General features: G+C 37.2%; 1 protein-coding gene across 5 annotated transcripts in view; it reads left to right on the top strand.

Moving 5' to 3' along the window:
- Nucleotides 1-22,504, top strand: part of RLIM (ring finger protein, LIM domain interacting) — a 33,144-nt gene extending 10,640 nt beyond the window's left edge. For 4 of the 5 annotated variants that reach the window (XM_023734691.1, XM_023734694.1, XM_023734693.1 and 1 more), the window contains 3 exons: nucleotides 8,354-8,546; nucleotides 9,395-9,478; nucleotides 10,934-22,504. In XM_023734691.1, the coding sequence (XP_023590459.1) occupies nucleotides 8,378-8,546; nucleotides 9,395-9,478; nucleotides 10,934-12,513 (1,833 nt within the window). In that variant the 5' untranslated portion in view covers nucleotides 8,354-8,377 and the 3' untranslated portion in view covers nucleotides 12,514-22,504. Of the gene's footprint in view, nucleotides 1-4,402; nucleotides 8,547-9,394; nucleotides 9,479-10,933 lie in introns of those variants that run through there. The other variant, XM_004380164.2, reaches the window with a different exon arrangement.
- The last annotated feature ends 5,151 nt before the right edge of the window (nucleotides 22,505-27,655 follow it).

Below are 27,655 nucleotides of genomic sequence, written 5' to 3'. Positions count from 1 at the left end.
CCTCTGTTGTGATCCCTGTCAGAGCAGTCAGTGATGGTAGCCAGGTACCATGTAGTTGTACTGGACTCAGTCTGGTGGAGGCTGTGGTAGTTGTGGTTGATTAGTCCTTTGGACTGATCTTTTCCTTGTATCTTGTTTTCTTCATTCTCCCTTGCTCCCAACAAGGTGAGACCAGTGGAGTATCTTAGATGGCTGCTCACAGGTTTTTAAGACCCCAGATGCTACTCACCAAGGTAGAATGTAGAAAATTTTCTTGATAAACTGTGGGAACGGAATTTTTAATTTTATTAAATTTTAATAAAACACTGAAGCAGTGTAAAATATTTTTCCATTAAACACAATTGTGTTGTTTTGGTAGGACTTCATTTTACTTTAATGGTTGAAACTTCAGCATCTGGATTGAGATGTGCTGTAAGTATAAAATACACAGCAGATTCTGAAGACTTAGTATTAAAAAAAGAATGTAAAACAGCTCAGTAATTTTTTTTATACTGGTATCACATTGAAATGACAATATTTTGATTATGTTGGATAAATAAAATATTATTAGAATTAATTTCACCCATTTTTTAAAACTTTTAATGTGGCTACTTAAAAATTAAAATTACGTATGTAGTTCACATTTTATTTCTGTTGGACAGTGCTGCTTTAGACAAGTTATTAAGGGAAATGAACTTAATATTCTGATTGTTTCAGTGAATTTTGGTTGTCATTTAAACATAATGTGCAAGTGAGTTTAAAAGATTATAATTCTGGGTCTTTCCCTAAAAGGAGCTATTTGGGAAGAAAAGACACATGCACTTCAAAAATATAAAAGAGTGTGTAAGACAAGAAGTGCCACTCTAGTGGTACAGACAAATGCAGTATGCAGAAATGAATGGAAAATTTGCTAGCTGAGATAGTAATAGCTTCTTAGGTGGTGAGATTTCATTGAACCTTGAAGGTAGAGTTAAACGTTTTTGCTAGTTGGCTGTCAAGTTGGCTCCAACTCATGGCGACCTTATGTATAACTGAAGAAAACCTTGCCCCATCCTGTACCATCTTCATGATCCTTGGTTTGTTTGAAGCGTTGTGGCTGTTGTGTCAATCCATTTCATTGAGGGTTTCCCTCATTTTTGTTGGCCCTCTACCAAACATGATGTCTTTTTCTAGCAGTTGGTCTTTCCTGATGATGTATTCAAAGTAATTGAGCAAAAGTCTCACTATCCTCCCTTTTAAGGAACATTCTGGTTGTATTTCTTCTAAGACTGATTTGTTCATTCTGGCATTCCATGGTATGTTCAGTATTCTTTGCTGACACCACAGTTTCAACACCTCAATTCTTCTGTCTTCCTTTTTCGTTTTCCAACTTTTGCATGCATATGAGGCAATTGAAAAGACCATGGCTTGGGTCGGATGCACCTTAGTAATCAAAGTAATATCTTTGCTTTTTAAAACTTTAAAGAGTTTTGAGTTAGAGAGGGACTAAGAAGGGGCTGAGGGAACAGCATGAGCAGAAGTGTGAGGGTAGTAAAACACAAAGGTGTGTTGTAGGGCAGAGTGGGGCAGAGTAAGTGGATTGGTCTTGCCAAGAATGTGTTCTAACAAAATTGTATCACTAGAATACGTAGCTTGGTATAGCCCTAGGCCCAGAATCCACCACCTGTCTGTCAGTTTGTCCTACTGTGGTGGCTTTCGTGTTGCTGTGATGCTGGAAGCTATGCCACTGATATTTCAAATACCAGCAAGGTCACCCATACTTTATAGGTTTCAGTGAAGCTTCCAGACTGAGATAGACTTAGGAAGAAAGGCCTGGAGATCTGCTTCCAAAAATTAGCCAACTATATCAGAATATTGTCTGATATAGTGCTAGAAGATGAGCCCCCTAGGTCTGAAGGCACTCAAAGTACACAGTGGCTGCAACAATGGACTCAAGAATACTGATGATCGTGAAGGTGGTGCGGGTCCAGGCAACTTTTGGTTCGGTTGTACATGGGGTCACCGAGAATCAGAGCCAACTTCACACAACTAACAGGCCCAGAATAGAAGACCAAGAGACTTACCCATCCTTAATGAAATTTTAATCCGAAGGGTCTTTTGAAATCAGTGTGTTCAAACTTCCACCTAATAAGGAATCTCCTCTTTAATATCCAGCCTCTGCTTGAATACTTCCAGAGACGGGTTGTTTGCTTGTTCTAAGAGGCAGGTTGCATCTCCATTTTTTGGACAGTTTTGTTAGACTGTATTAAAAGGAAGAATTATCTGCTTCCATATTTCTTCAACTATTGGCGCTAGCTCTACCCTATGGTTCTGCTCTCTTTCATGTTACCACTCTCCACATATTTGAAGATGGTAATCATGTCCATTTTCAGTCTTGTCTTCTTGCTAAATACCCCAGGTAATTCAGGCATTTCTTTTATGATGCTCCCAGGCCTCTCCCCATCTTGGTCACTCTTAAGAAGTATTTAAAATGTTTCAAATACTCTACAAGTAATCTGAACAGCAGGTTGCAGTGGGACTGTTAACTTGCTTTTATTTTAACACTGGCCTTGAAAGCACCGTGTAACTCTTGTTAGGTTTCTTAGCAGAAGCAGGCTCCTTATTGAGTTTGTGTTACCTAAAAACTTCAGGTCTTTTTCATGTGAACTGTTGAGACACACTTTCCCCCTATTTTATACTTTTACATATGGGTTGTTTTAGCTTGATGACTCTTAATAAAGTTTGTAGTATAGCACATTTATCATCATTTTTATTGATTTCAGCCCATCCTCACACTCAACTGAGAATTCAAAATGTTTATTTATCATATATATCTTACATGCTAACTCTCCCAGCTTTGAGTTATCTATAGATTTGGCTGTCATATCATGTCTTTGACAGATTCATCCAAATGGTTCATTTAAAAAGTTTATAGGGCTCTTTGCAGGCTAGCGTTCATCCATAATGTTTGAGAGTGATATTCAGCAACAAACTGTTTTGTCGTCAAGCTTCTTGCTACTGAAAGTGTGATTCTAGGGAGGCTAGTTAAAGATACAGAATTTCAGGCTAGTTAAAGATGCAGAATTTCAGGCCTCACCCTAGACCTATTAAATCAGAATCTGTACTTTAACAAGATTCCAAGGTGATTTGTGTGTACACTGAAGTATGAGAAGCACTGATCTAACCCACATTTCTCCATAACCCAGGGAGGAGAAACTTTGTTAGATCCTGTGAAGAAACCAAACAGTATTATCCTGATGTATCTATCGCAGAGGTTCTCAACCCCAGCTACACAATAGAATTTACCTGTGGAGTTTTAGAAATATCAGTGTCTGGCCAACCCCAGAGAAAGCTCCCCAGGTAATTCTAATGTGCAAGCGAAGGTTGAGAACCACTCCTATGTAAAGCAAATGAGGGCTTGAACCCTGCCTCTGGTGTGCATATTTTCTTCTGCATGTTTGCAGTATATCTGATAACCTATTGTAGAATTGTCCCTAGGTCAGATTTTGCTGCTCTGGAGTTTCTGGGATCCACTTTTTTTGAAAATTGGGTTATATTTTACATCTTGTCTTTTAGCGTCTCTCCTATTCACTGTGATTTCTCAAAGATTATCATTAGAGGTTTTGCAGTCTTGGCTCTTCTCTCTTTGAAAAGTTTATTTTTTCTACTTTTTCCAGTTGGAAGATGATTCTCCTGTTATTGAATGAAGTAGAAAAAAAATAGAAGTCGAGTGCCTCTACCTTCCATCTTCTGTTAATAGTTAACCTCCCTAACTCTTTTCTTAATATATACCACTCTTGTAACTGCCCTTGGTATGTGAGTTTTCTATTATCTTTGGTTCGTGTCGAATCTTCAAATGTTTCAACTCAAAACATTTTTTACTTCTTTGATTTATGTTTTTAGAGCCTTCAATCACACTAAGTTGTGCTTTTGTTTATAAATTATTTTCAGAACTACTTACTGATCCTTCACAAGTGGACTTTTTCCTAACTTTTGTATTATTAGTGTTCAAAATATTAACTAAAAAACAGCGAAATGTTACTGGTAGTTTTCTTTGGCTTGAGGAATGATGGCTGTGCAGTCATCCCTTGGTATCCAGGGGGAATTGGTTCCAGGACCCCCCGCAGATGCTCATCCCTTATATACAGTGACGTACTATTTGTATATAACCTATGTATATACTTTAAATCATCTCTAGATTACTTATATTACCTAATACAATGTAAATGTTATGTAAATAGTCAGTGTACTGTATTGTTTAGGGAATAATGACAAGAGAGAAATCCCCCCCCCCCCGGAATATTTTCTGTTTGTGGTTGGTTGAATCTTCAGATGCAGATCCCACGATACAGAGGGCTGACTGTGGTTTCTTTTTCCTTTCTGCTTTACTGTATTTTTAAAAGAATTTTTATTAGGGTAAATATATATATATATATATATATATATATATATAACAAAATATTTGACATTTCAACCATTTCTACATGTAAAATCCAGTGGCACCATGTTGTGCAGCCATCATCACTCACTCCATTTTATTTGCATCACTCTTAACACACACTCAGTACCCCATAAGCAACAACTCCCCATTTTCCCCTCCCACCTGCCTGCTCCTGGTAACTACTAATAAACTTCGGTGTATGTGTACTTGCTTATTCTAGATATTTCATATAAGTGGGAAATTATAATATTTGTCTTTTGTGTCTGACTTATTTCACTCAGCATGGTTTTAAGGTTCCTGCATGTCACAGCATGTATCAAAACTTCATTTCTCTTTATGGCCGAATAGTATTCCATTGTATGGATCAACCACATTTTGTCTATCCATTCATCTGTTGATAGACACTTGTTTCTTCTACCTTTTGGCTGTTGTGTTCTGTATTTTTTTTTAATTACCTGTTTACCCTTGCTAAATTTTGAACTTGAGGTTCACACAGAAAAATTTGATTTCCTTTTGTCTTTTTTAAATGCCTGATCCATAAAACTTTTAAGAGAATGTTTTATTTAAGCTGCTGATTTCCAGTCTTCTCAAAGTTTCCAGTTATTATAAAAACAACATATTTCAGAAATTTCTGTAAGTTAGACTTAGAAAATTAAAGAGTCTTAGTTATGATATTGGGTGGAGTCCTTTGGTGGCACAGTTAACTCTTTACTGCTAACTCAAAAGGTTGGAGGTTTGAGTCCACCCAGAGGTACCTCGGAAGAAAGACCTAGTAATCTACTCAGAAAAGTCAACCAATCAACTGTTGAAAACCCTGTGGAGTACAGTTCTACTCTGACACCCATGGGGTTGCTATGAGTCAGAAGTGACTCAGCAGCAACTGGTTTCTTTTCTTTTTTTTTTTTTTTTATGAGAGTAGGAAACTTTGTCCAAATATGTTACAGTCTCCTCCTTTTCCTTTTCTTGATGTGGTCACCCTATTAGTTTAAACAATGATAGAATAGTTCTAAGAATGATGATGTAAGGAGAACAGAATAGAGATCTAGGTGTGCCCATGTCTAGACTAAAATTTGTTTAGACTTAGCAGGAAGGCAGAGTTTGGCAAGATAGGCTTCTTTGTTTTTTATATCTGGAAGAGGGTTTTTTATTTTCTCTTTAGTATTGACTTGTGAGCCTTCTGGTACTTGATGTGTTGGGGGTGGGGGGAGTTAGATCCTAGCATCAATCTAGACTATCTCTGTTCCATAAATCACATTTTCATATGTTCATAGAATTAAGTTTATGTTGATGTGAACTTAAAGCGAATCAGTGGGAAATGAAAGGATTAGCGAATGAAATTTTCTTTGGAGTCTTTCCGTATTTTAGATTCTTTACCATTGCTTTTTATTTATGTAATTAATTGCAAATGTATGGAAACCTACCAGTATTATAATTTCCTTAAAGCCATACAAATAGTGAATGATAATTAAGAATTTTTGGCTAGTTTTATGTATTATCTAAAGCAAGTGTTGGCAAACTTTCTGTAAAAGGCCAGATAGTAAATATTTTAGGGTTTTTTTGTGGGCCAAAAGGCATAATTGAGAGTATTATATAAAAAGAGAGAAACCAAATTTCACCAAGTTTCTGTTAACAAAATTCAAACTATAATAATAATTGAGTACATTGTTTTTTAATATATGTCAACTAGTGAGAAGAATGGCATTCTTTTTTTGAGGGGATAACATTTCGCTTAATTGGAGTTCCAAGTTAGTGCTCCTTATCAAAATCTTTTGCAAGTGTTCATCTATTAATGCTGAATTGAAATGAAATTTTACATATTTCATCTTTGAAAGTACCTTTTCACACGTACAGGTACTGCCAGATACTAGTATCAGTCCATAAGCATATGCTTTTAATGAAACATATTCATTCCTTAGAAGGCATTTATAGAATTCTGTTAGATTGTTTTCTTGATATTTGCCTTTTAGCATATCATTACATTGCAGAGTTATCATTTTCAATTGAAGGTTAGGTAGAAGCTCCTCAGTTGCACAGTTAAATTACTTTTGAAATATGGAATTCGCCTTTGCATTGCATTGAGTTTCAAAAAATACTGCTTTGACTGTAGCTTGAGCTCGGAAAACATTTCTGCTGCAAATTATGTGAGAATGGAGATCTTATTTCTTTGACAGCACGAGAAATGTACAAAGCAGTTTGACATTACTTACGATTACATTTTTAGTTATTGTTGAAATTACTTTACCGCAGTATAAGTTTAACATACATAAGCACTGTTTTGCCTTGTAATTTTAGGCTGAATACATTAGGAAACAGTATCAAGTCTGCAGCAAAAGCTAATTTCCCAAGCCATTCAGTGTTTAATAATAGTAATTGAGGTCAGTTCATTTGGGAAAAAATTCAGCTTTGGCCCTGAGCACCAAAAAATCAAAATAAAACTACCGCTGATAAGCCATGAAACTGCTGTGTGGTAGGGCAAATCAGGATATTCAGCTTATATTTTGACAGAAATTCACAGAACTGATGATGGTTAAGTCTACAGAGTGAGTGGTTACTGGTTCAATAACATGATAGATTAAATATTTTCTGCAAAGTACCTGCTGATGAATATGATAGTGAATAACCGTAGACTTCAAACACCTTAACATTTTCACGATCTGTATAAATTTGTCTTTTTCTGCTCCATACATTTTTACCACCATCTGAGTTGTAACACATCTTCGCAGATACCACTTCAGGTTGTACTGAATTACTGTTCCCTCAACTTTGAAAATGTTCTCACCTCAGGTTGTTCTAGGCAGACTGCTCATAGAGCCTAACTTCAGTTACTTCAAACTCCTTGAATAAAAAAAACAACTGAACGGTATTGGTAGCATTGTTGACTTATCAAAAACCAAGAAAAACCACTCAAAATAATTTGCCTTGTCTTCAGTTGATTATTGATGTTGCTCCCAATATCCTCAACTTTTTGAGCAACTGTACTCACTGAAAGGCTAATCTTAAATGTATTTTTTCTGAACACATTTCTTCAGTTGCTGTGATCAAACACAGTTTAACTCACCATGGTTAAATGGCTTTCCTTGCTTAGCTAACAAAAGCCACTTGGAAACTTAAATTTGGTTGAAGCCTTGTTGTCATTATTTTTAGAAAGAAATATTTTGTAATGAGCTGTTTCATTTTAAATTTTCTAATTTTTCAGACTGTAGCTGTCCTATGAGTTGGGAATATTGTCATGAGTGCTTAGTCTGGTGATGTCAATGTATATTTATTACTTTAGCACAGTCACAGTGTCATTGCAAAATAAACACAATTCTTTGCCATGTGATATGATAAAAATAAACCACACTTCACTGTACCTTTAAGTATGACATTCAAAGTCCACTTTCCTTTTGACATGATGAGTATGTACTGGTAGTAAAATGTCACAGTATGGTGATACTTACGGCACTCAACGCTGTCAAGTTATAACTGCATCACTGCAGTTTATCATGCACAGATCAGAGGTGCAAAGCAATGAGAGTGCTGCATGCAGTGTCTGTTGCAACTACTCAGCTCTGCCATTGTAGCACAAAAGTAGACACAGATGATATGTAAATGAATGTGTGACTGCATTGAAATGAAACTATGGACACTTAAATTTGAATTTCATATAATTTTCACATGTTGTAAAATATTTTTTAACCCTTTAAAATTATGAAAAACATTCTTAGATTGGAAGCAGAATAAAAGTAGGGATGGATTTGGTCTGAGATATAGTTTGCCTACCCTGGCCTGGCCTTTTCCCAGTATTTAACAGTGCTTTTTCAAGAGTTTTTCTGTCATGAAATTTCATTCGTTTGAGGTCTTAAAATCCACATCTTGACCTGCTTTCTGGGTTTTCACATAATTAAATCTGTTACGTAGAATGCATACTGACTATTCTGTTTTCAAGATTGGTGGTCTCCTTTCTCCTTTTAGATAATTTTCCACTTGTTCATCAAGATGGAAAACTCAGATTCCAATGATAAAGGAAGTGGTGATCAGTCTGCAGCACAGCGCAGAAGTCAGATGGACCGATTGGATCGGGAAGAAGCTTTCTATCAATTTGTAAATAACCTGAGTGAAGAAGATTATAGGCTTATGAGGGATAACAATTTGCTAGGCACCCCAGGTATGCTACATGTAATTTAAGGATTTATGTATGCAAATTAACTGACTTTAAAAAAAAATACTTGAACCTGTTTTAAAAATCTATTTCTTTAGCCATTATAAAATACAATTTTAGTACAAGGGATATGAAAGGATATTTACTGCTATACTTATTACCTAATTCTATTCGCTCATATTTGGGCTTATCCTGTACTGGAGAGATTTGTAAGTTACAAATTATATTACGAATTTTCATTGAATTAAATTGAAAAGACTAGAGCTGAACTTTTTGTTGGTGTTTGTTTTTACTTAACTAGACACGGGTCCAAGTGAGGGATAGCTAACGGGAACTTTACTTCCTAGACAGGCTTATTCTATTTTATGTCATTCCTGATTCCCTAAGTATGTCCAGGGCTAGGCTCTGGGAAAATTGTCAACTCTACAGAATTTTGTGCTTGGTATTCTCTTTTACTGCTTTAGGTCCCATGTGATCCCAGTTAAAACTCACTGACTTTTTTCCTCCTCATTTCTGTTTAATTCTACTAACCTTTGGGTGATTGCTTGAATTTTAAAAAGTAAGATTTAGCATGACCCTTATGAGAGGGAGTGCATTCTGAGAAGTTAGTCTCAGTTTACTCAGTTTGAAATGCAGATAACAATGTCTACCCAGAATTACATCTTTTTAAAATTAGATATTGTATGCAAAAGCGCTTTGTCAGCTGGAAAGAAACTTGTACAAAAGTTGTAATATTACATTCCTAAAGAAGTGAATTTTACCCAAGTTGCTACTCCTTGGTTTTCACCTAAGAGAGGGTTAAGAGTTGCTGGGTTTCATTTGTAATTTGGCAAACATTTTTAAACTGCTTTCAGGTGAAAGTACTGAGGAAGAGTTGCTGAGAAGACTACAACAAATTAAAGAGGGACCACCACCACAAAACTCAGATGAAAATAGAGGTATAGTTTGGTTTTGGAGGATAGAGGATGGGATGGATAAGGAACTTTATAATAGTAAACATCAGATATGGCACAAATTAAGTAACTTTTAATAAAAAACAGTTTACTTGATATTTGGTGAGAATGTCAATATGTTTTTGTTTCACTTCACCTTTGAGTTGTTTGTATTGAGATGTAGTGAGAAATAGCCTATTTAAATGTGATTTTTTTTGTTTGTTTTTTTTTGTTTTTCACCTCTTCCTAAGTTTCCTCCTCCTTACTGAATTATTCCTTTAATATAGACGTGTGACTTTCTCACCATCAAAAAGAAAGGCTGCTTACTGTAACCCAGTGGTTCCCAATGGGTTACAACTTTGTCCCCTAGGGGAAATTTGGCAATGTCTGGAGACATTTTTGGTTGACACAACTGGAGGGGTGCTATTGGCATCTAGTGGGTAGAGCCCAGGGATGTTGCTAAACATCCTAACATCCTGTAATGCACAGCACAGTCCCCCAAAACAAAGAATTAACTGACTCAAAATGACAAGAGTGCTGCTGCTGAGAAATCCTGCTCTAGCCTCAGGTCTGGTATTTCCCTCCCAGTGAGAAGTAGGGAATTTGACTTTGTAACCTCAGAGGTTATGATTGATAACAGTTTTGTTCTTGAACATGCCATTACATATACTATGCTAGGTTCAGACTATTCATTTGGTCTGATCTTCAATTTCATGTCAATTTAAAATCTTGGTAGCATTAAAAAGTATTCAAATACTTTTAAACCTATAAACCTTGTTTATATTTTACAGTGGCTACAGCAGTCTTGTATTTTAAAACAGCCTTTTGTATTATCAAAGACACTTAAGTCAAGAGCCTAGAAGAAGTAATGTAGACTAATGAAAATTTGACAAAAAATTTGTAATTTGTACTAAAATACCAGCACTATACCTTAAGTGAACCCTGGTGACACAGTGGTTAAGAGCTCGGCTGCTAACCAAAAGGTCAGTGGTTCAAATCCACCAACTGCTCCTTGGAAACCGTATGGGACAGTTCTGCTCTGTCCTATAGGGTCGCTATGGGTCGGAACCAATTCAGCGGCAACAAGTATACCTTAAGTGCTGTTTACCTTGTTTGACTGCATTAATGTTTTGCTAGTGGACTAAAAAAATACTGTCTTCTAACAGTCCGACAGTGGTATGCTAGGCTCTGTATATGATGAAATACTGTAAATAGACTTCTTCTATGTTTTCTTTTAAAAAAAACAATTCTCTGACTTTCTCTAGGATTTGATAGCTCTTCAAATGGAATTGAAACTTTGCTGTCTTTACCTGCAAATCTATGGAGTGTACTTTACAAAAATCTGTAAACGTGAAATCTGTTCAGATACTTGTTCTTTTTTTTTTAATACAGAGTTTTACGATTGTCCTAATTTTGGTAGTTCCTTTTTCTCTCTCCCTCCTTTTTTTTTTTTTTAAACAGGTGGAGGCTCCTCAGATGATGTATCTAATGGTGACTCTATAATAGACTGGCTTAACTCTGTCAGACAAACTGGAAATACGACAAGAAGTGGGCAGAGAGGAAACCAATCTTGGAGAGCAGTGAGCCGGACTAATCCAAACAGTGGTGATTTCAGATTCAGTTTAGAGATAAATGTTAACCGTAATAATGGGAGCCAAAATCCAGAGAATGAAAATGAGCCATCTGCAAGACGGTCTAGTGGAGAAAATACGGAAAATAACAGCCAAGGGCAAGTGGAAAATCCACGATCTGAATCGACATCTGCAAGGCCATCTAGATTAGAACGGAATTCAACTGAAGCATTAACAGGAGAAGCCCCACCTACCAGAGGTCAGAGAAGAGCGAGAAGCAGAAGCCCAGACCATCGGAGAACCAGAGCGAGAGCTGAAAGAAGTAGGTCACCTTTGCATCCAATGAGTGAAATTTCACGAAGATCTCATCATAGTATCTCATCTCAGACTTTTGAACACCCTTTGGTAAATGAGACTGAGGGAAGTTCTAGAACCCGGCACCATGTGACATTGAGACAGCAAATAACTGGACCTGAGTTGCTCAGCAGGGGTCTTTTTGCAGCTTCTGGAACAAGAAATGCCTCTCAAGGAGCAGGTTCTTCAGACGCAACTGGCAATACTGAATCTACAGGATCAGGACAGAGACCTCCAACCATAGTCCTTGATCTTCAAGTAAGAAGAGTTCGTCCTGGAGAATATCGGCAGAGAGATAGCATAGCTAGCAGAACTCGGTCAAGGTCTCAGACACCAAACAACACCGTCACTTACGAAAGTGAACGAGGAGGTTTTAGGCGTACATTTTCACGTTCTGAGCGGGCCGGTGTGAGAACCTATGTCAGTACCATCAGAATTCCCATTCGTAGAATTTTAAATACTGGCTTAAGTGAAACTACATCTGTTGCCATTCAGACCATGTTAAGGCAGATAATGACAGGTTTTGGTGAGTTAAGCTACTTTATGTACAGTGATAGTGATTCAGAGCCTAGTGGCTCAGTCCCAAGTCGAAATATGGAAAGGTCAGAGTTACGGAATGGAAGAGGGAGTTCTGCTGGTAATAGCAGTTCTGGTTCCAGTTCTAGTTCCAGTTCCAGTCCTAGTTCCAGTTCCAGTGGTGAAAGTTCAGAATCTAGCTCAGAGATGTTTGAAAGCAGTAATGAAGGAAGCTCATCATCAGGCGCCAGGCGAGAGGGTCGACATAGGGCCCCAGTAACATTTGATGAAAGTGGCTCTTTGCCCTTCCTTAGTCTGGCTCAGTTTTTCCTCTTAAATGAGGAGGATGATGACCAACCTAGAGGACTCACCAAAGAACAAATTGACAACTTGGCAATGAGAAGTTTTGGTGAAAATGATGCATTAAAAACGTGTAGTGTTTGCATTACAGAATATACAGAAGGCAACAAACTTCGTAAACTACCTTGTTCCCATGAGTACCATGTCCACTGCATCGATCGCTGGTTATCTGAGAATTCTACCTGTCCTATATGTCGCAGAGCAGTCTTAGCTTCTGGTAACAGAGAAAGCGTTGTGTAATTAAGATCCGAACTCTCAGCTATATAGCTGGTGTAGTGATGGGCAAACAGGAATCACTTGCTTTATGTCCACTTTTTGAGTGGTGCTTAAATGTAAAGTAACAACCTGAATTGAGTCATTGCTTTCTGAATGAATTACTGTCCTTTCTCCAATTTCTGTTCCAGAATAAAAGGAAATATTTAAAAAGCAACGTTTTAGGGCCTACAAATCTGATTTCAGTATCAATTGAATCCATAGCATCTCTATTACTGATAATTTATCATATATACTTGTTTCTCCCTTGTTATGTTAAAAGACCTGCCTTAGCAATGGCTCCTATCTGTTTCATGTTGATCTTTAAAGTTTCCCACGCCATAGGAGAGAGGGGCGAAGGAAATTCCCAGTTTAGACTAAGTTACAGTACATGTTTCATAAGTAAGTACTTAAAGCTGTACTATTTCCAGTTATTAATTTGATGCAAATCCAGCTACATTATGAATATCATTTGTTCACCTTTCATTTTAGGTGATATTGGACATGTCAGTGTAAATAACACTAAGGTTAGGATCTTCTAAGTGTATAACTGTCTCCTAAGCCCATCACTTGTGGCACACTGTAGAGTGAGCTTTTAGTTTAATTGAGATATTTATCTTGTGGAAATATTAAAAAGCCTATGCTTGTGTAAGTGAAAAAAATCATGTTCATTTGTTTAAAAATGTAAAGCTATTTTGTAGAGGCTCAGTACTTTTTCCAATGCACTGTTGTATTAATGCATTAAAAATTGTAAAGTACCATGCTTAGAAATGAGAAAACTGCTTTTTGTGAGCCAGCATAGTAAAACACACATCAAACAAAGTACAAAGCTGCTTTTGTAAGTGTGTAGATGTCAAGAGCAGAACATATCTAATAATATTTAATGTATGTGAATAGTTAACTGTGACATGCAAAGGAAAGGACAGTGCAGAATTGAACTGCATTAAAAACCAATGGAAATTGTGTATTTTAACTTGGATTTAGGCAGGAAATGAAAGATGGAAAGAGTAAAGAAATCTGCTCTGAAAAATTTAAACTGAGATCAGCAGACGTTTGACAAAGTATTCTACTTGAGTAGGTGAAGTAGAAGATTGACAAATTTGGCAAAGTTTTGTTTTAAGAAAAACCACTATCACCTAGCACAAGTTAAATTGATATTTTTTACAAGTCTGTCTCAAAAAAATGAGATAAAAAGTGGGGGAAATAGACTATAAACCACTTTTAGCGTAAGAATTGAAGTTGGTACAGATGTGTGTGCTAACAGGCAAATCTCAAATTTGTAGTTTTCGAGGTTTATCATTTAAGGTACCAATGCACACTTGTTGATTTTTAAAGACCAGATGAAGGATTGAGGGATTTTGATCACTCTCTGTTGAAAGTGAGTCAGATTGTTTTATTTGAAATTCAAATTTTAATTGTGCTGTCCATATATGATGAGAGTGCTACTCACTGTATGGGACATGCACTTTATATTGTTTTCTTAGTAGTAAGAGTAGATTTGTGAAGAACCTCAAAACTCTTTGCCTAATTTCTCTTTTGAGTCTGGTTGGGATTAGAATTAGTCTGACTGTGGAGCAGATGTTTGTTTTTCTGGGGAGAAAACTAACAGGCCCAAAGGGATTGAACACGTCCTTGGCCTTTTAAGAAAGTGAGCTAACTAACCAGACATAGTCAAATACTCTGCAAAATAAACAAGTCTGCTTTAGAAATTATCTGGCTACCTTAAATGTTATCACTTCAGCTGTAAAGATTTTTTCAAAGCTCGTTCTTTTCTCTGGCTTTCAATCCTACCTAAGTATCAAGGAAATTAACTTGTAAATATGGTAGTTGTTTACTAAGGATATGTACTGCTCTTGCAAGGAAATAATGTCCAAACAAAGCTTTACTTATTTTTTTTAATATAAGCAGATTTCACTGTTTATGGCGCTTATGTAATACATTTTATCTTTTTAAAAAATTGTCCACGTAAAAGTCAGGATTCCTTTATATTTGTGAGCCTCCTTGTCTCCTTTCCTAAGGGTATAATCTACAGTTTTCAGATCTGCAGGGTAGTCCTGATTGGCTAAAAACAAATCATTTTCCTCTTGATAAAAAATGTTCCATTATTACAGAGGTGTTCATTTTAAATAGTTTATAAACAACTGCAGTACATTCTAAGCATAAAAGAAAGTTATTGACAACAAGTACCTCCCTAACCTCCCAAGATGTATTAATCATTTGTGAAGTATTAAAGTAAGAGGTAACTCATGCATTAAAGTAAGAGGTAACTCATGCAGAATGTTGGTTATGAATGTACATATTGAAGTTATTCATAAACGCTGGAAATAGAATTCTAAGTTTATAGCTTTCAGTAGAATGCACATATTTGACATGTGCATGTGGGCACCTTTTAGCACTCATTAATTTCCATTGGATTGTGTAGAATGAATACAAGTGTTTTAGTGGAATTTGCTACTTAATTTTTTTTATTTTGCGAAGTCCATGACTAATATATACTTACTAGGGTTGTAGACCTTGAAGACAAGGCCATTTGTAGGTGACAAATGTACAACGAAGAACAGAAATCTTTTTTCCCACCAGCATCCAAACACCTGTTGAGGGAGCATTTTCTTGCAAAAGACTTTACATTTCATTTTGTACCTTTGCACTTTTTCTTTATTATAGAAAGGTTCTGTCTTTGAGACTTAGTTTGAACTTCATGCAATAATAATAAGAAAAAACAATGTTAGGAGATTACATTGTAAAGCATAGGGAAAAGTACTAAAAACTGAATTTCCTTGAATATTTCAGATATTTTCAAAAATTTACTAGTCTGAAATGTTTGAAGTGTTTTGTTGTTTAACTCCAAGCTGTTGACAAGATTGAGATTTATTAGTACTAGAAACAAAATTGAACAAGTTAGGTTCAAAGTCTGCAGACCTATTTGTAGCAACACAAGAAAATGAGCCATGTTGTTAATTTGGAATATTTGCTCTAAAAAGAACACATTAGTTATACCTCGTTGGTGTTATTGGAGGTTGGGATTGAGAGAAAAGTGTTCATATTAGTGTTGGAGTGTAGGGTAATAATTGTACAGTTAACAAACGTTTAGCGTGTGTGTGTATATATGTGTATGTGTATATATGTATGTATATATACATATACATATATATTTCTTTTAAAACATTATTGGAATTCATCCAGACTTTAAGATTAGGAAACTCATTAGCTATTAGTGTTACCTCAAGTAGTCGATTTTTATTTCCCACTGGGAAAACATGTCCTTTCCATACCAGGTATTCCCTACTGTAGTGTCAGTGTCTCAAATTATATTTATGAAGGGTTATCACTTAATATGCTGTGTATTTAACCACCTGCTTCCCAAATGTCCATGACATGAAGTGGGTCAGGCATTAGCCATGACTTTCAGTCATTTACCAAAATACCCATGTGATAGGGAGGTGAATGTTGCGAAATGCCTCTTAAAGGGCCGTTTTTAACAGCTTGCTAGAATAGAGTGGCACCTTGTGGTTGTTATTGATACTTTTAAAGACTGAGGATGTATTCCCCCCCCCCCCACTTTTTCTCCTTTGTTCTTTTGTGAACAAAAAAATTCATAATCTGCCTTATTTTTTAAGTTTTACCTTAACTGGCTTCCCTGTCAAATGTATTACCAATACTAAGTACATAGAAGCCACGTTTGCAGGGCACTTTTATTCTTTCCTTGTCTTGTAAGACTGTGCTGATTGCTACTTTCTGAAGTATTCTGTACCTTAGTAATGAAAGAGATTGATAAGGCACACATTAAAGTGTCAGGTTTTTTTTTTTTAATAGTGTAATTCTTCAGTATGTTTAATATTCAATTACAGTGTGTAATTCATTGAGTTAACTAGTAAATTGTGTGCTTTTGAAAAAAACACTTGAAAAAGTAAATCAACATAACATGCTTCATTTGGAAAGTTAAAGTGCAAGGTCCAAGGAACCAGTGTTTCATTTATTTTTAAGTCAGATTTTTTTATAAGCAACTAAAAAGCTGTGGGTTTGGTGCCTGCCCTTTAACCATTCTTAACTGGAATATTTCTAAAATATTATCTAATTTTCCCAAAAAGTGATCTCACTTGATTTAAGTAACCCCACTTTGAATCTATAAGTCTGCAGCATGGACTAGAGCTGTTATTGAGGTGTTAGAACTCTCAAAGGATAATAACAGAACAGTTTATATCAGTTTTATGATTTTTTTTCCATGTCTACGTAGGTGTTTTCATTCAGTTCTGAAGGAAAAAGGCATATCCTCCAACACCCTCAAGTAAAATTCCAGTGAGATATTTGGTTTTGATTAGGGTTTGTTTAATAAAGACCCACAGCTGCTTTATTGTCACTTGGGTTAAGTGATAGATATCTCAAAGACATGCAGTGAAAGTTAACCCCGTCATACCACTGTACCTAGTTATTTCAAGGTTTCTGTCAGTTTCTCATCTTGAAGATTATTTCGGTTGCAAGGCATGGTTGACCCAGCTACCCAGCCTTAACTCTGTATTTAGTGCCCCTTTAACATTCTTTTAACAATTGATTTGTATGTGTTTTAACTATCCAGTGTTTGGATTTTACCTCTTGATAGCTTCATTTGTCCCTGGTGCTGCTTTTAAAGATGCAGGGCCATGTGATCAGGTATCAAGTTGAGTAGGTATGTGGTTGGCCTGGTTATGTATCTGTGCCTGTTTTATTTTCTCCCAGGAACAGCTACTTTGGTATAAATGTTTACTTGGATTCATATAAATAACTAGGCAGCAATCTTGGAAAGCTTTCTGAAGCCTAAAGTGATTTGGAGAACCTGAAGTGATTTGGAGGGAGAACAGTAACAAAGGCTGCGTTTATGTCTTTGAACATGAAGCACATAAATGTATGTTCTATAAAGACGAAAGTGATTGTTATACCAGGGCTTCCTGACCTCTGGGAGAGACTTTCCAAAAAGCAGAGAGGAGCACAAAGTGAAGTGAATTTGGTTGGCTTGCTTTATCTGGTTTCTCAGTTTCAATTTAAACCTGAACATAGTACCCTTCTCCAGTATCTATCCAGCAGACTCCCGGTTGGGAAGCCCTGTATTAAATTTTGAGAATGTACCCAGTTTTCTTTTTTTGTGCAGTGCTTTACACCTGCTAAAATTAATTTGTTTAATGCAAAACTAGACCTTGAAAGGTCAGTCATATTAAAGCTGGTTTGATTATTAATAGTTATCTTTTAGGAAGAAGCTTTTTCCCTCTGTAAGATGTCATACTGCAGATTTAAAATATAGACTATCAATAAAATGCATGAAGTGATCATTTGTGCTTGATCATCTCTCCTTGGGCTTTTCTTTTAAAAGGGGAATCTGATAAAGGTTCTGTTTCAAACCAATGTCAAATAGACTTGATTTTTAGAATCAAGTGGAATTACAGTTCAACCTTGATTTTGATTCCCCTCATTACTAAGACTGGGCAGGTACTGGCTTATGTGATATAACGTCCATTTTATCTGTGTTGTGTAGTTTAATGGCTTTCAGTGGTAATAAAAAATTAAACTATATTCCAATACAAGAATCCTGGAAAGATTTATGTAAATGCATTTTAAATAAGTGCATCTTTGCTGTTTCCTACATTCTCACCATTGCCCTGACCACTCCTTTGCTTGACCTCTATACAAAAACTTTGTAGGTATGCATGTGTAGTCATGAAGCTTCTGTCTTCCATCTCTACCTCCAACCTCATACACATGTTCCCTAAGCCACTAAGAAGTCCTTGTTTCTTAATGGATCATCACATTCTGATACCTAGATGAAACTTCCCCTTGGTGTTGGTATTCATTTAAGCAGGTGGTGAATTTTATTATAGTTTCGTTTCCCTTGGTGCCTGTGTAGCTCTGTCATTGGCATCGGAACTCAGTTCTCATGATAGTTTTAATGTGGTCAACTCATGACCTTCCCAGGGTTTTAATTTTAGTGTATTTCCTGATTCTCCTCTTTGAAACTCAAGAACACCACTGAAAAGTTAACATTCTAGACAACAAAGTAAACCAATGCACAGGCTTTTTTTGTTTGTTTTTCTTTTTTTTGAAAGGAAGTGCAAAGGACTTAGATCCCTAGAACAGAAGCTTTAATAAATCAAGGTGGATTATAAACTGGACTCTTAATGGTCACTAAAAAATATGAAATGAAAGCTAAGCTTTGGGCCCGGTTTTGTTGAGGTCTTTGAATTCAGGCAAGATTTAAACCTAACACCTTGGAAATGGATTACTACTAGCTATATTAAAAATAGCTAAAATGTACTCATTGCTAACAGACATTGTACTAACCATTCTATATAAATTAATCCTCAGTAACTGAGGTGTAAGCATTGTTAACCACCCTGTTTTACAGATGATGATGCTGAGATACAGATGTTTGATTTGCCCAGGGTCACATAGTAACGTGGCAGTGTATTTCCACCCAGGTTTCTGATTCCAGAGCTTATTTTCATTGTGCTGTGAATAAACACATTGGTTTTGGCTGCCTTGCCAAGGAAAAAGAGGGCCAATAATTTCTCAGAAAGAGCAAAGATTACATATCGTAAATTCAGTAAATCTCTTAGGGCATTACCAAATATACCTTAGCACTCTGAATAATGTGACCCTCCATCTTGGTAGGTTAAGTGTATCTTGTAATTAGCCCTAGTGCAAAAGGTATCAAGATGTTTCTGAAAGTTTGGAAGTAGGCTGAAGTAAAAGCTTGAGGATGATTTTAATAATGGACGGATCCCTGGCAGTGCAACGATTAAGTGCTCGGCTACTAACCAAAAAGTTAGCAGTTCGAACCCACCCAGTGGCTCCATGGGAAAAAAACCTGGCAATCTCCTCCTGTAAAGATTACAGTCTAAAGAACACTATGGGGCAGTTCTACTCTGTCATTTGAGGTCACTATGCATCGAAATCGACTCAATGGCACCTAACAATGACCATCTCAGCTCCTTATTACAAATATTGCTCTTGGCCTAAATTATGATTTGATTTGAAATATGAAATGACTAGTCATTGCGGCTGACTTTTTTTAAAAATTGCTTACAGTATATTTGGAACTTGTTTAAAATTGTTTTCAGAGAATAGCCTTATTCAGTGTGCTCCCTTTGTCACCCTTGAGGTGAATCTTGGCTGTTTTCCAAGAATTATTTTTTTCCCAGTGGAGATTTGCCTGCCTTAAGCATATTCAGAAGAATGTACCATGCATTCTAAAGGCAATCACAAACAAGGCATTTCAAAGAATATGTGTAGAATTTGTAAACAGCTGCCCAAGTGAGTGCTTTGAAGAGATTATCATGCCTCATTCAACATTTGAAGCACAGGGATATAATCCCCACCCACAAGGAGCAGGCATTTCAGTGAGGAGACATGTAAATAGATAAAATATTATAAAAACCTAAAGAGTTGTACATCCTATATCCATCCCATTCAAATATTTCGTAATCGTACTAGAGCTAGTGCAACATTTGAGGGGAGCAGTGAAAGATAATGGGTTGAACAAAGGCTCATCTGAATTAGAGTGTTCCCTCAGCTAATGTTTGTTGTGTTCCTTCTACATCCTAGGCATTGTGCTGGTCTGAGGTTTTTCTTCTGGTTTTGGCAGGATGGAGATCTGAAGTCTCCGAAATACTGAGTTTTTCAGTGAACAGTGTTGGTGACTGGTATCTACTTAATTTTTAAAGTCACAATCCATCTCCTATATGCACCAAATATTCTAGAACAACGCCATCAATAGAAAATATAATGCAAGCTACATGTACTTTTAAGTTTTCTAGCAGCCACATTACAAAAGGTAAAAAGATACAGGTCAAGTTAATTTTAATAATTTTATTTAACCAAATACACACAAGATATTATTTCAACATGTAATCTATATAAAAATTATTGAGATTTTTTTCATATTGAGTCTTCAAAGTCTGATATGTGTTTTATGCTTATACAGTACATCCCAATTTGGACTATTGCTCAATAACCACAGGTGGCTAATGGCTACCATGCTGGACAGTGCAGTTCTAGAGCAATATGGGAGAGAATGATTAAAGTGGATAGGATGCAAGTGGCAATGAGTTTCAAAAGTTCACCTGTTGATACGGATAGGCACGTCATATCTGCTCACCTACACTACCCCAGAACTAAGTAAGTATTCTTTTAATTATGTCTCAAAACTGTGTCCATAGACAAAAAATGTCTATCCAAGCTTACAAAACTATCTCCTCCCCTTCTTTTGAGGTTAAAAGAATACACTCCTTAACAAAGCTTGAAATCCAGCTGTTATGAATTAGCAAAAGACCTCACCTGGTAATGGTTGAGGATCCCATGATTAGAAGTTAGGGAAGCCCATCACAACTGCAGTGTTATGTAGCAGCCAATAGAAAGCAGTTGTCACATTTGTTGTTGCAGGAGTGAGCACCCAAAATTTTTACATGGAATCTTAGTTCAATTCCTAATAGATGTTAAAATAATACAAATAATTTCCAAGCAGTTTATCATCTGAAATAGCCACATTTGAATATTCCTGGCATTTGTTAGAAACAGCTCACCTAAATTAACAAAGTTTTTGTTGGTTAGATGGTTTAAATGATAATATGTATGTTTAAATGAGTTTCTTGGGGTGGAGGGGGGACAACTTCAGAATACAGGCCCCAATGAAAGCAAGTATTTCCTAACTCCCAAGTCTCTGGTGCCATTGCTGAAAGTGGGTGATTATGTTCTTGTTTTGTTTGGCAACATGGAGTGAAATCTTAATAGCCCTGTGAAGAAAGAGCCTTTGGAGTTGAGGTTTTTGGAAAAAGCTGATTCATTTGGCTTGGCTTGGCTTGTATTTTCTGTGTGAATGTAACAGCATTTTCTGTGGGCTTTTTATTTATAAGAATCTGAGAATTGATTTAGTAGTAAGAAGGTAAATGTTGGTTTCTAGATTGTGTGACTCAAACTTGTCTCCATCACATGAATCTGGCTGCTTACTTGAAAGAAGCCAAAAGAACACATCACCCAGCTTTTTTTTTTTTTAAACAGAATTTTGGGTGTAATCCTCTGGATTAAAGGTAAAAATTAAGAAAAAGTCATTTCTTCTTGCCTTGGCTCTACCCTTTCCTGGGAGAAGGAAAGGAATGGAACAATGTCTGAGGCTCCGTTAGCACAAAGGTACAGGTTTGTTTCTAAGAATGAGAAACCAACTCAGCAATTAGGCCCAAACTTTGCTCTATTGCTTTGATGAAAAATAAATTCTTTCCCCTGTTGATTAAGGTATCTTCTCCAGCATCTGGGTTAATCCATTTCTCTATATTTGAAGAGGAGTAGCACCCACATATTTAAACAGGAAAGTCACTCAGTCTAATCTGCTAAACAAATACATTCTAAGCTTCATTTTACTATTAAAAAAAATTGCCGTCGAGTCAGTTCCAACTCATAGTGAGTAGAACTGCCCCATGGGGTTTCCAAGGAGCGGCTGGTGGATTTGAACTGCTGACCTTATGGTTACCAGCCAAATGCTTAACCACTGTACCATCATGGCCCCCATTTTACTATAGGTGTTATTTAACAGCCCTTGTTCAGACATGGGCAGACTGGACCCTTCCTTCTTTAAGACTGAGGTCAAAACCACCCAGAAAAAAAAAAATGAAGATGGGAAGGGCCTTCTTGTTCTTTCCTTCTGTCTCATCCCAAGGTGTTCTTTCATTCCACACACACTATTGGTACATTTGATTTCAAACACCATATAAATTAACTGTACAGAATATATTAACTAGGCCTGGCTTAAGCCTTATTTCCTGTTCAGACATGCCAGTTTATAAACCTGAGCTTAGAAACTCAAGCCGGCTAGATTCCTGACTGCCTGACATCTTTGTGAATGACTGAAATATCTTCCCACAACTGTTCCAAACAGGTACTGTGGGACCCAGTATAAAGCATGCTGTGATTTACAGCACTCACCTCCTCCAGTCACCACCACTCCACACTGTCCCATGGAAAGGTTAACATGAGCTGCCAGTATGGACTGAAAGGGAGAGGAGAAGATGGAGAGATGCTTATAGATTGATGAATAGATCATATCCAAAAATGTGTTGAGTACTTGTTATTAGCCACCAGGCCAGGCTTCTTCACATTTGTCCTCTTAATTGATACTCGGGGGTAGTTGGATATTTTCATTTTATTAATGAAATAGAATCAGGGATTGACATGCTTCAGGTCCCACTGCTAGTATTGAGCTTTAAAAAAAATATTTATTGGAATTGATGTCCCAGGCACCATTCTAGGTTCAGGGGATACTGTGGTGAACAAGAAAAGGGGCCCTGCTTTCATGGAGTTTATATTCTGGTAGGGAGAGACGGACAATACACTTGTAAATACAAATTTAGATAGCGATTAAATGCTTGGAAGAAAATAAAACGGGGTGATGTGATTGTGACTGAAATGGGGTAGGGTGGTTGAAGAAGATCTTTCTGAGGAGGTGACACAAGCTGGAACCTGAATGAGTAGAAGGGGGCAGAGCATTCCAGCCCCAGGGAATGAGCTCAGTTTATTATTTGGAGGGAGGAAAAGGGGGAACATTGAAAGGGAAAAGCAGTAAGAGATGAGGCAGGGGCTAGTTCATGAGACTTCTATAGCCTGTGGAAGGGAGATGGGATTTTATTCTGAGACAAGAAGCTGTTGGAGAGTCTTCATCATGGGAGTGAAGTGTGCTGACTTAAATAACTGCTAAGCGGCAGAATCAGCTAGAACACAGATCTGACTCGGGTCACTGCATGTTCCATGGCACCACAGCAGAAGACACCCCCTTACCTTTCCTCTCTCCCTCCCTTACCTTTCTTCTCTGCTTTCCTTCCCAAAGTGGAAGTGCAGTACCTTGGAGATGGCTCTGCAGTGCTCTGAGTGTTTTGATTTCTCTTTCCAGGTTTCCTTAGGTTTTAAGAAACTTGATTTGTGAGGTTCATATAAACAGCAATGCAGCTCTTTGTGCCATTTTAGTCTAATTTGATTTGAATGATCTTTTCTGCCATCACAGAGAAAATCCTCAGGTAATGGGACCAAATGCCACAAATAAAATGGAACAATTTTCTCACCAATAACTGGACCAACATTGCTGTTTTTCTTTGCTAATACCTGTAGGGGGCAGGGTTGCCCACATAATGAACCAAAGGGATGGCTGAATTTTTAATTATTTAAAGAGCTCATTACACAAATCCTCCAAATTGGATGCTTCTTGATGATTTCTTTGCTTGTAAGTGATTTTACTGGTGAGTAAACTAAATTCAACAAACTCAGATGAATCTAGTAAGTTTAACATACACTTACAGATTAGCAACCACCCAATTCACCTGCATGCATCTGGTAAAGTCTGTACTCAAACCATTCTGAGAGAAAATTTGTAGCCTAAAAATGGGAGACTCTGGATTGAATGTTTCCAGTTATCTAGGGAATAGGGGCCCTAATCTCAGTGTCCAGGTTCCTAGTTCATCTTCTGAGTTTCAGATATAGGAGCAAAGGTTCAGGGGAAACTATGGGGCCAAAGGAAAGGCAGTTGTAGGCTATAGGATAGGAATCAGAGCAAGCTACATGGAAATTGGCTCCCTTTCTGCTCATTATAGTGCCATACATTGCTTCTCAAGTCTAGGTAGGTAGGTCTATGTTGCAGTCCTACCTCATCTGCCTGCCATGCCACCACTAACTTGATATAGATCTCACGATGACTTCATACCTACATTTCCCTCCATCCTAGCAAAGTCCAGGAGTTTTCAGGGCTTCGGGTGAGTGCATGTGGAGCCTGACTCATCTGCAGAGGTATCTTCTCAGGCTAAGCAGCAACTTTCGGGAAGAGGCCCTACCTAGTTCGATAGGTGTGGAAAGAGCTACTGGTTCTACCCTTGTCCCCTGAGTTCCTATAACAAAGGGCTCCTGGCGTTGTTTTTATCTCTCAAACTTCCTCTATCTCTGCTCCTTCAAAAGAATTTATTCACCTAGCGATCCAACTGAATTATTAGAATTGTGTCTGGATAAGAACACATGGCCCCAGGAACTTTAAGAGGTGATAGAAGGGTCTAGGACCTTTAAAGTAATAAGCAACAATGAACCTATCCAGCAAATGGTCTGTGGAGAGGTGAGATGTTTAAAGTGCAGTGGAAAAAAACAGGTTTAAGAGCCAGCCATACTTAGATTAATATGCTTCTTACCAGCCATGTGGTTTTAGATAAGGCATTTATCCTGAGTCTCAGTTATCCTTTCTGGAAAGAGAGGATAATGATGCCTACTTTGATGGGAGGCTTAGAGGTCATATATGTAAATTCCCTAGAATTTTAGTGGTAAAGACATTCTATGGAGCATTAATAAGGTAAAAAGCAGTACTGCCCAACATGGGAGGAGGTGGCTGGGCCAACCTCCAGTGGCTGTGAAATCTGTATATCTGACTTTGAGACATTTCTAAAAGACTGTTTGGTCTGGGATACCAGCTTCAATAAAGATGAATGTGATGGCCAATGTTCTTTGGATGCCCAAGGAAGTCTACTAGGTTGATGGGGAGAAGAAAGACAGGGAGACAGACACAGCTGTTCTGCAATAAGATGGGACCTGTCATTGTGTGACTGGGAAAAAACAAAAATAAGCCATATAACAGGTCCCTGCTTTACCAGGTGGAGTTGTAAACTAGAATTATACCTAATTGCCCATGAAACAACAAATCAATGGCTGAAGATTTGTTACTATGGCAACCATTTTTTGTTCAGCACCTAGCCACTATTTAGAGGCTACAACAGGAGCTGGATAGGGAAGTAATTAGATATACCAAGTGCAAATGCATATAATCTACTGGTGAAATAGGGCAATTGACAAAAGGAGCCTGTTAAGACAGTTCTTTTAAAACTTGTATGTGTCTCAACAAAGATTCCACACATGCCGACTGATGCTAAAAAAAGAAATCTTTGGTTCAGTTGGAAACAGACCATACAGTCAGAAGGTGAAAAGTATAGATCTTAGGCCCAGGGAGAGCTCTTGTCAGAAGCCAGGGACTACCAGAGTCTTACCTAGAATTTCTCTATTTCCTCTCCTATGATTTGGAAATCCTCTTCACCAGAAACAGCAGCCCTCAGGTATCCTTTAGCAACCATTTAGACACAATATCTAGCAACCTGTCTGCAATCAGCATTTCCAGGTCTGAGTTGAACTGAGATTTTTCTTTATTCTTCTAAACGGAGTGAAGTTACTTCTAGGCCAGAGACAACCTACAAAAAAACCACTGAGGCAATTCATCCAGAGGGAACCCCTCCGCACATTATCCCATCCACCACACAAAGCCCTGCTACTTTCCTCAGCATGCCTGGAATGATTCAGGGCTTCAGCCATCAAAGATCATTAGCTCAGAGAAAAAAAGCACTCTTGGGTCCTTCATTCTTCTTTCTGTAGCTAACACTATTTCCCTGGGCAACTTCACCCACCTCCATGGTATTTTCCTTTTATGTTTATCTTCCAATTACAGAAGAAGTTTCCCCCATGGTTTAAACTATTTCCCATACTCCAACGACTCATAAATCTATATCTCTAGACCTGATCTCTCTCTGGAACTTTAGACACTCTTTCCTGCCCCCCACCCCCATCTCAGTTGTTTGCTGGACATCTTAACCTGAGTATTCTACAGGCAGTTTAGACTTGTGGAATATCCTCCTCCTGTCTCAATAGGTGGCACCAGGTAGTGATCAGCAGGCGGTTTAAACTGCCAGACGTACCTAATGAGTCGGCCATTTCTCAACAAAGATCATGAAATAATCAAGAGGCGTCTATGAAATCTTGAGCATGACTGAGTAAAACTTTAAGGCTAAATAAATGTAAAGGGTTAGGAGTGGAGGTTAGAAAATCCACCCTAACAATATTTATTCAAGTGTATGGCTACTAAAAAGGTTGAGACATTTAAAGGGGGAAAAAAAACAGTAAGGATGAGGAAATCGCAAGGAAAATCTGACCAGCAAGAAGAACTAGAAAAAGTTTTGTGCAGGAGAATGTCATGCAAATGTGGGCAAGAGACCCTGGAAAGTACACTTGTGAAAGTGACTGAACTTTGAGAGCACCAAAGAAGAAGATTCGGTCTTAGGACAGTAATAAAGGCTGCCCTTTTTCTGTCTCAGTTTTCCTATCTGTAAAATAAGGGACTTGGACTAATTTTTTTTCCAGCTAATTCATTTTTTAACTTTTATTTTGAAATAATTATAAATTCACAGGATGTTAGAAGGATAGTACAGAAAGTTATACTCTTCACCCAGTTTCCCTCAATGGCTTACATAACTATAGTATAATATCAAATCCAGGAAATTTATATTGATTGGTACAATGCAATGTGTGTGTGTGTGTGTGTGTGTGTGTGTGTGTGTGTGTGGTCTATGCCTTTTTATCACGTGTAGATTCATATAGCCACCACAGCTATTAAGATACAGAACTATTCCATCACTCAAAGATCTCCCTCATGCTACTCCTTTATATTTACAGCCATACCTACTTTCCCCACCCACCATCCCTAGTCCCTGGCAATCACTAATCTGTTCTCATCTCTGTAATTTTGTCATTCCAAGAATGTTATATAAATAGAATCATAGAATATGTGACCTTTTGAGACTGGTTGTTTTTCACTCAGCATAATGCCCTTGAGATCCATCCAAGTTGCTGCATCTATCAGTAGTTCATCGCTTTTTATTGCTGAGTAGTATTTCACGGTATGAATGTACCACAGTTTATTTAATCATTCATATATTAGAGGACAGTTTGGTTGCTTCCAGATTTTGGGTATTACAAATAATACTACTATTAACAATTGTGTAGAGGTTTTATGTGGACATAGTTTTCACTTCTCAGGGATAAAATGCCCAGGAGTGCAATTGCTGGGTCATGTGGTAAATGTATGATTAGCTTGCTTTTACTTTTTTTAAAAAAAGCTGTTTATTGGTTAATGTTTACTTGTAAATGAAGTTATACATTCACATGGTTTAAAGTGTTAAATCACTCTGGAATTCTTTTTTTAAAAAAGCACATTTATACCCTTTATCCCATTTCTTTTTCCAGTAGAAAACCCTTTTCATTGTTTGCCACTTCTTTATTTTATTTTTCAAGAAATAGAACTTATTTTTATTGATAAGTAAACATGGTC

The sequence above is a fragment of the Trichechus manatus genome, unplaced genomic scaffold (assembly GCF_000243295.1).
Source record: "Trichechus manatus latirostris isolate Lorelei unplaced genomic scaffold, TriManLat1.0 scaffold00070, whole genome shotgun sequence".
NCBI classification, from domain to species: domain Eukaryota; kingdom Metazoa; phylum Chordata; class Mammalia; order Sirenia; family Trichechidae; genus Trichechus; species Trichechus manatus.
The sequence above is the reverse complement of the archived record's forward strand: the minus strand, read 5'-3'. Positions and strand labels throughout refer to the sequence as shown.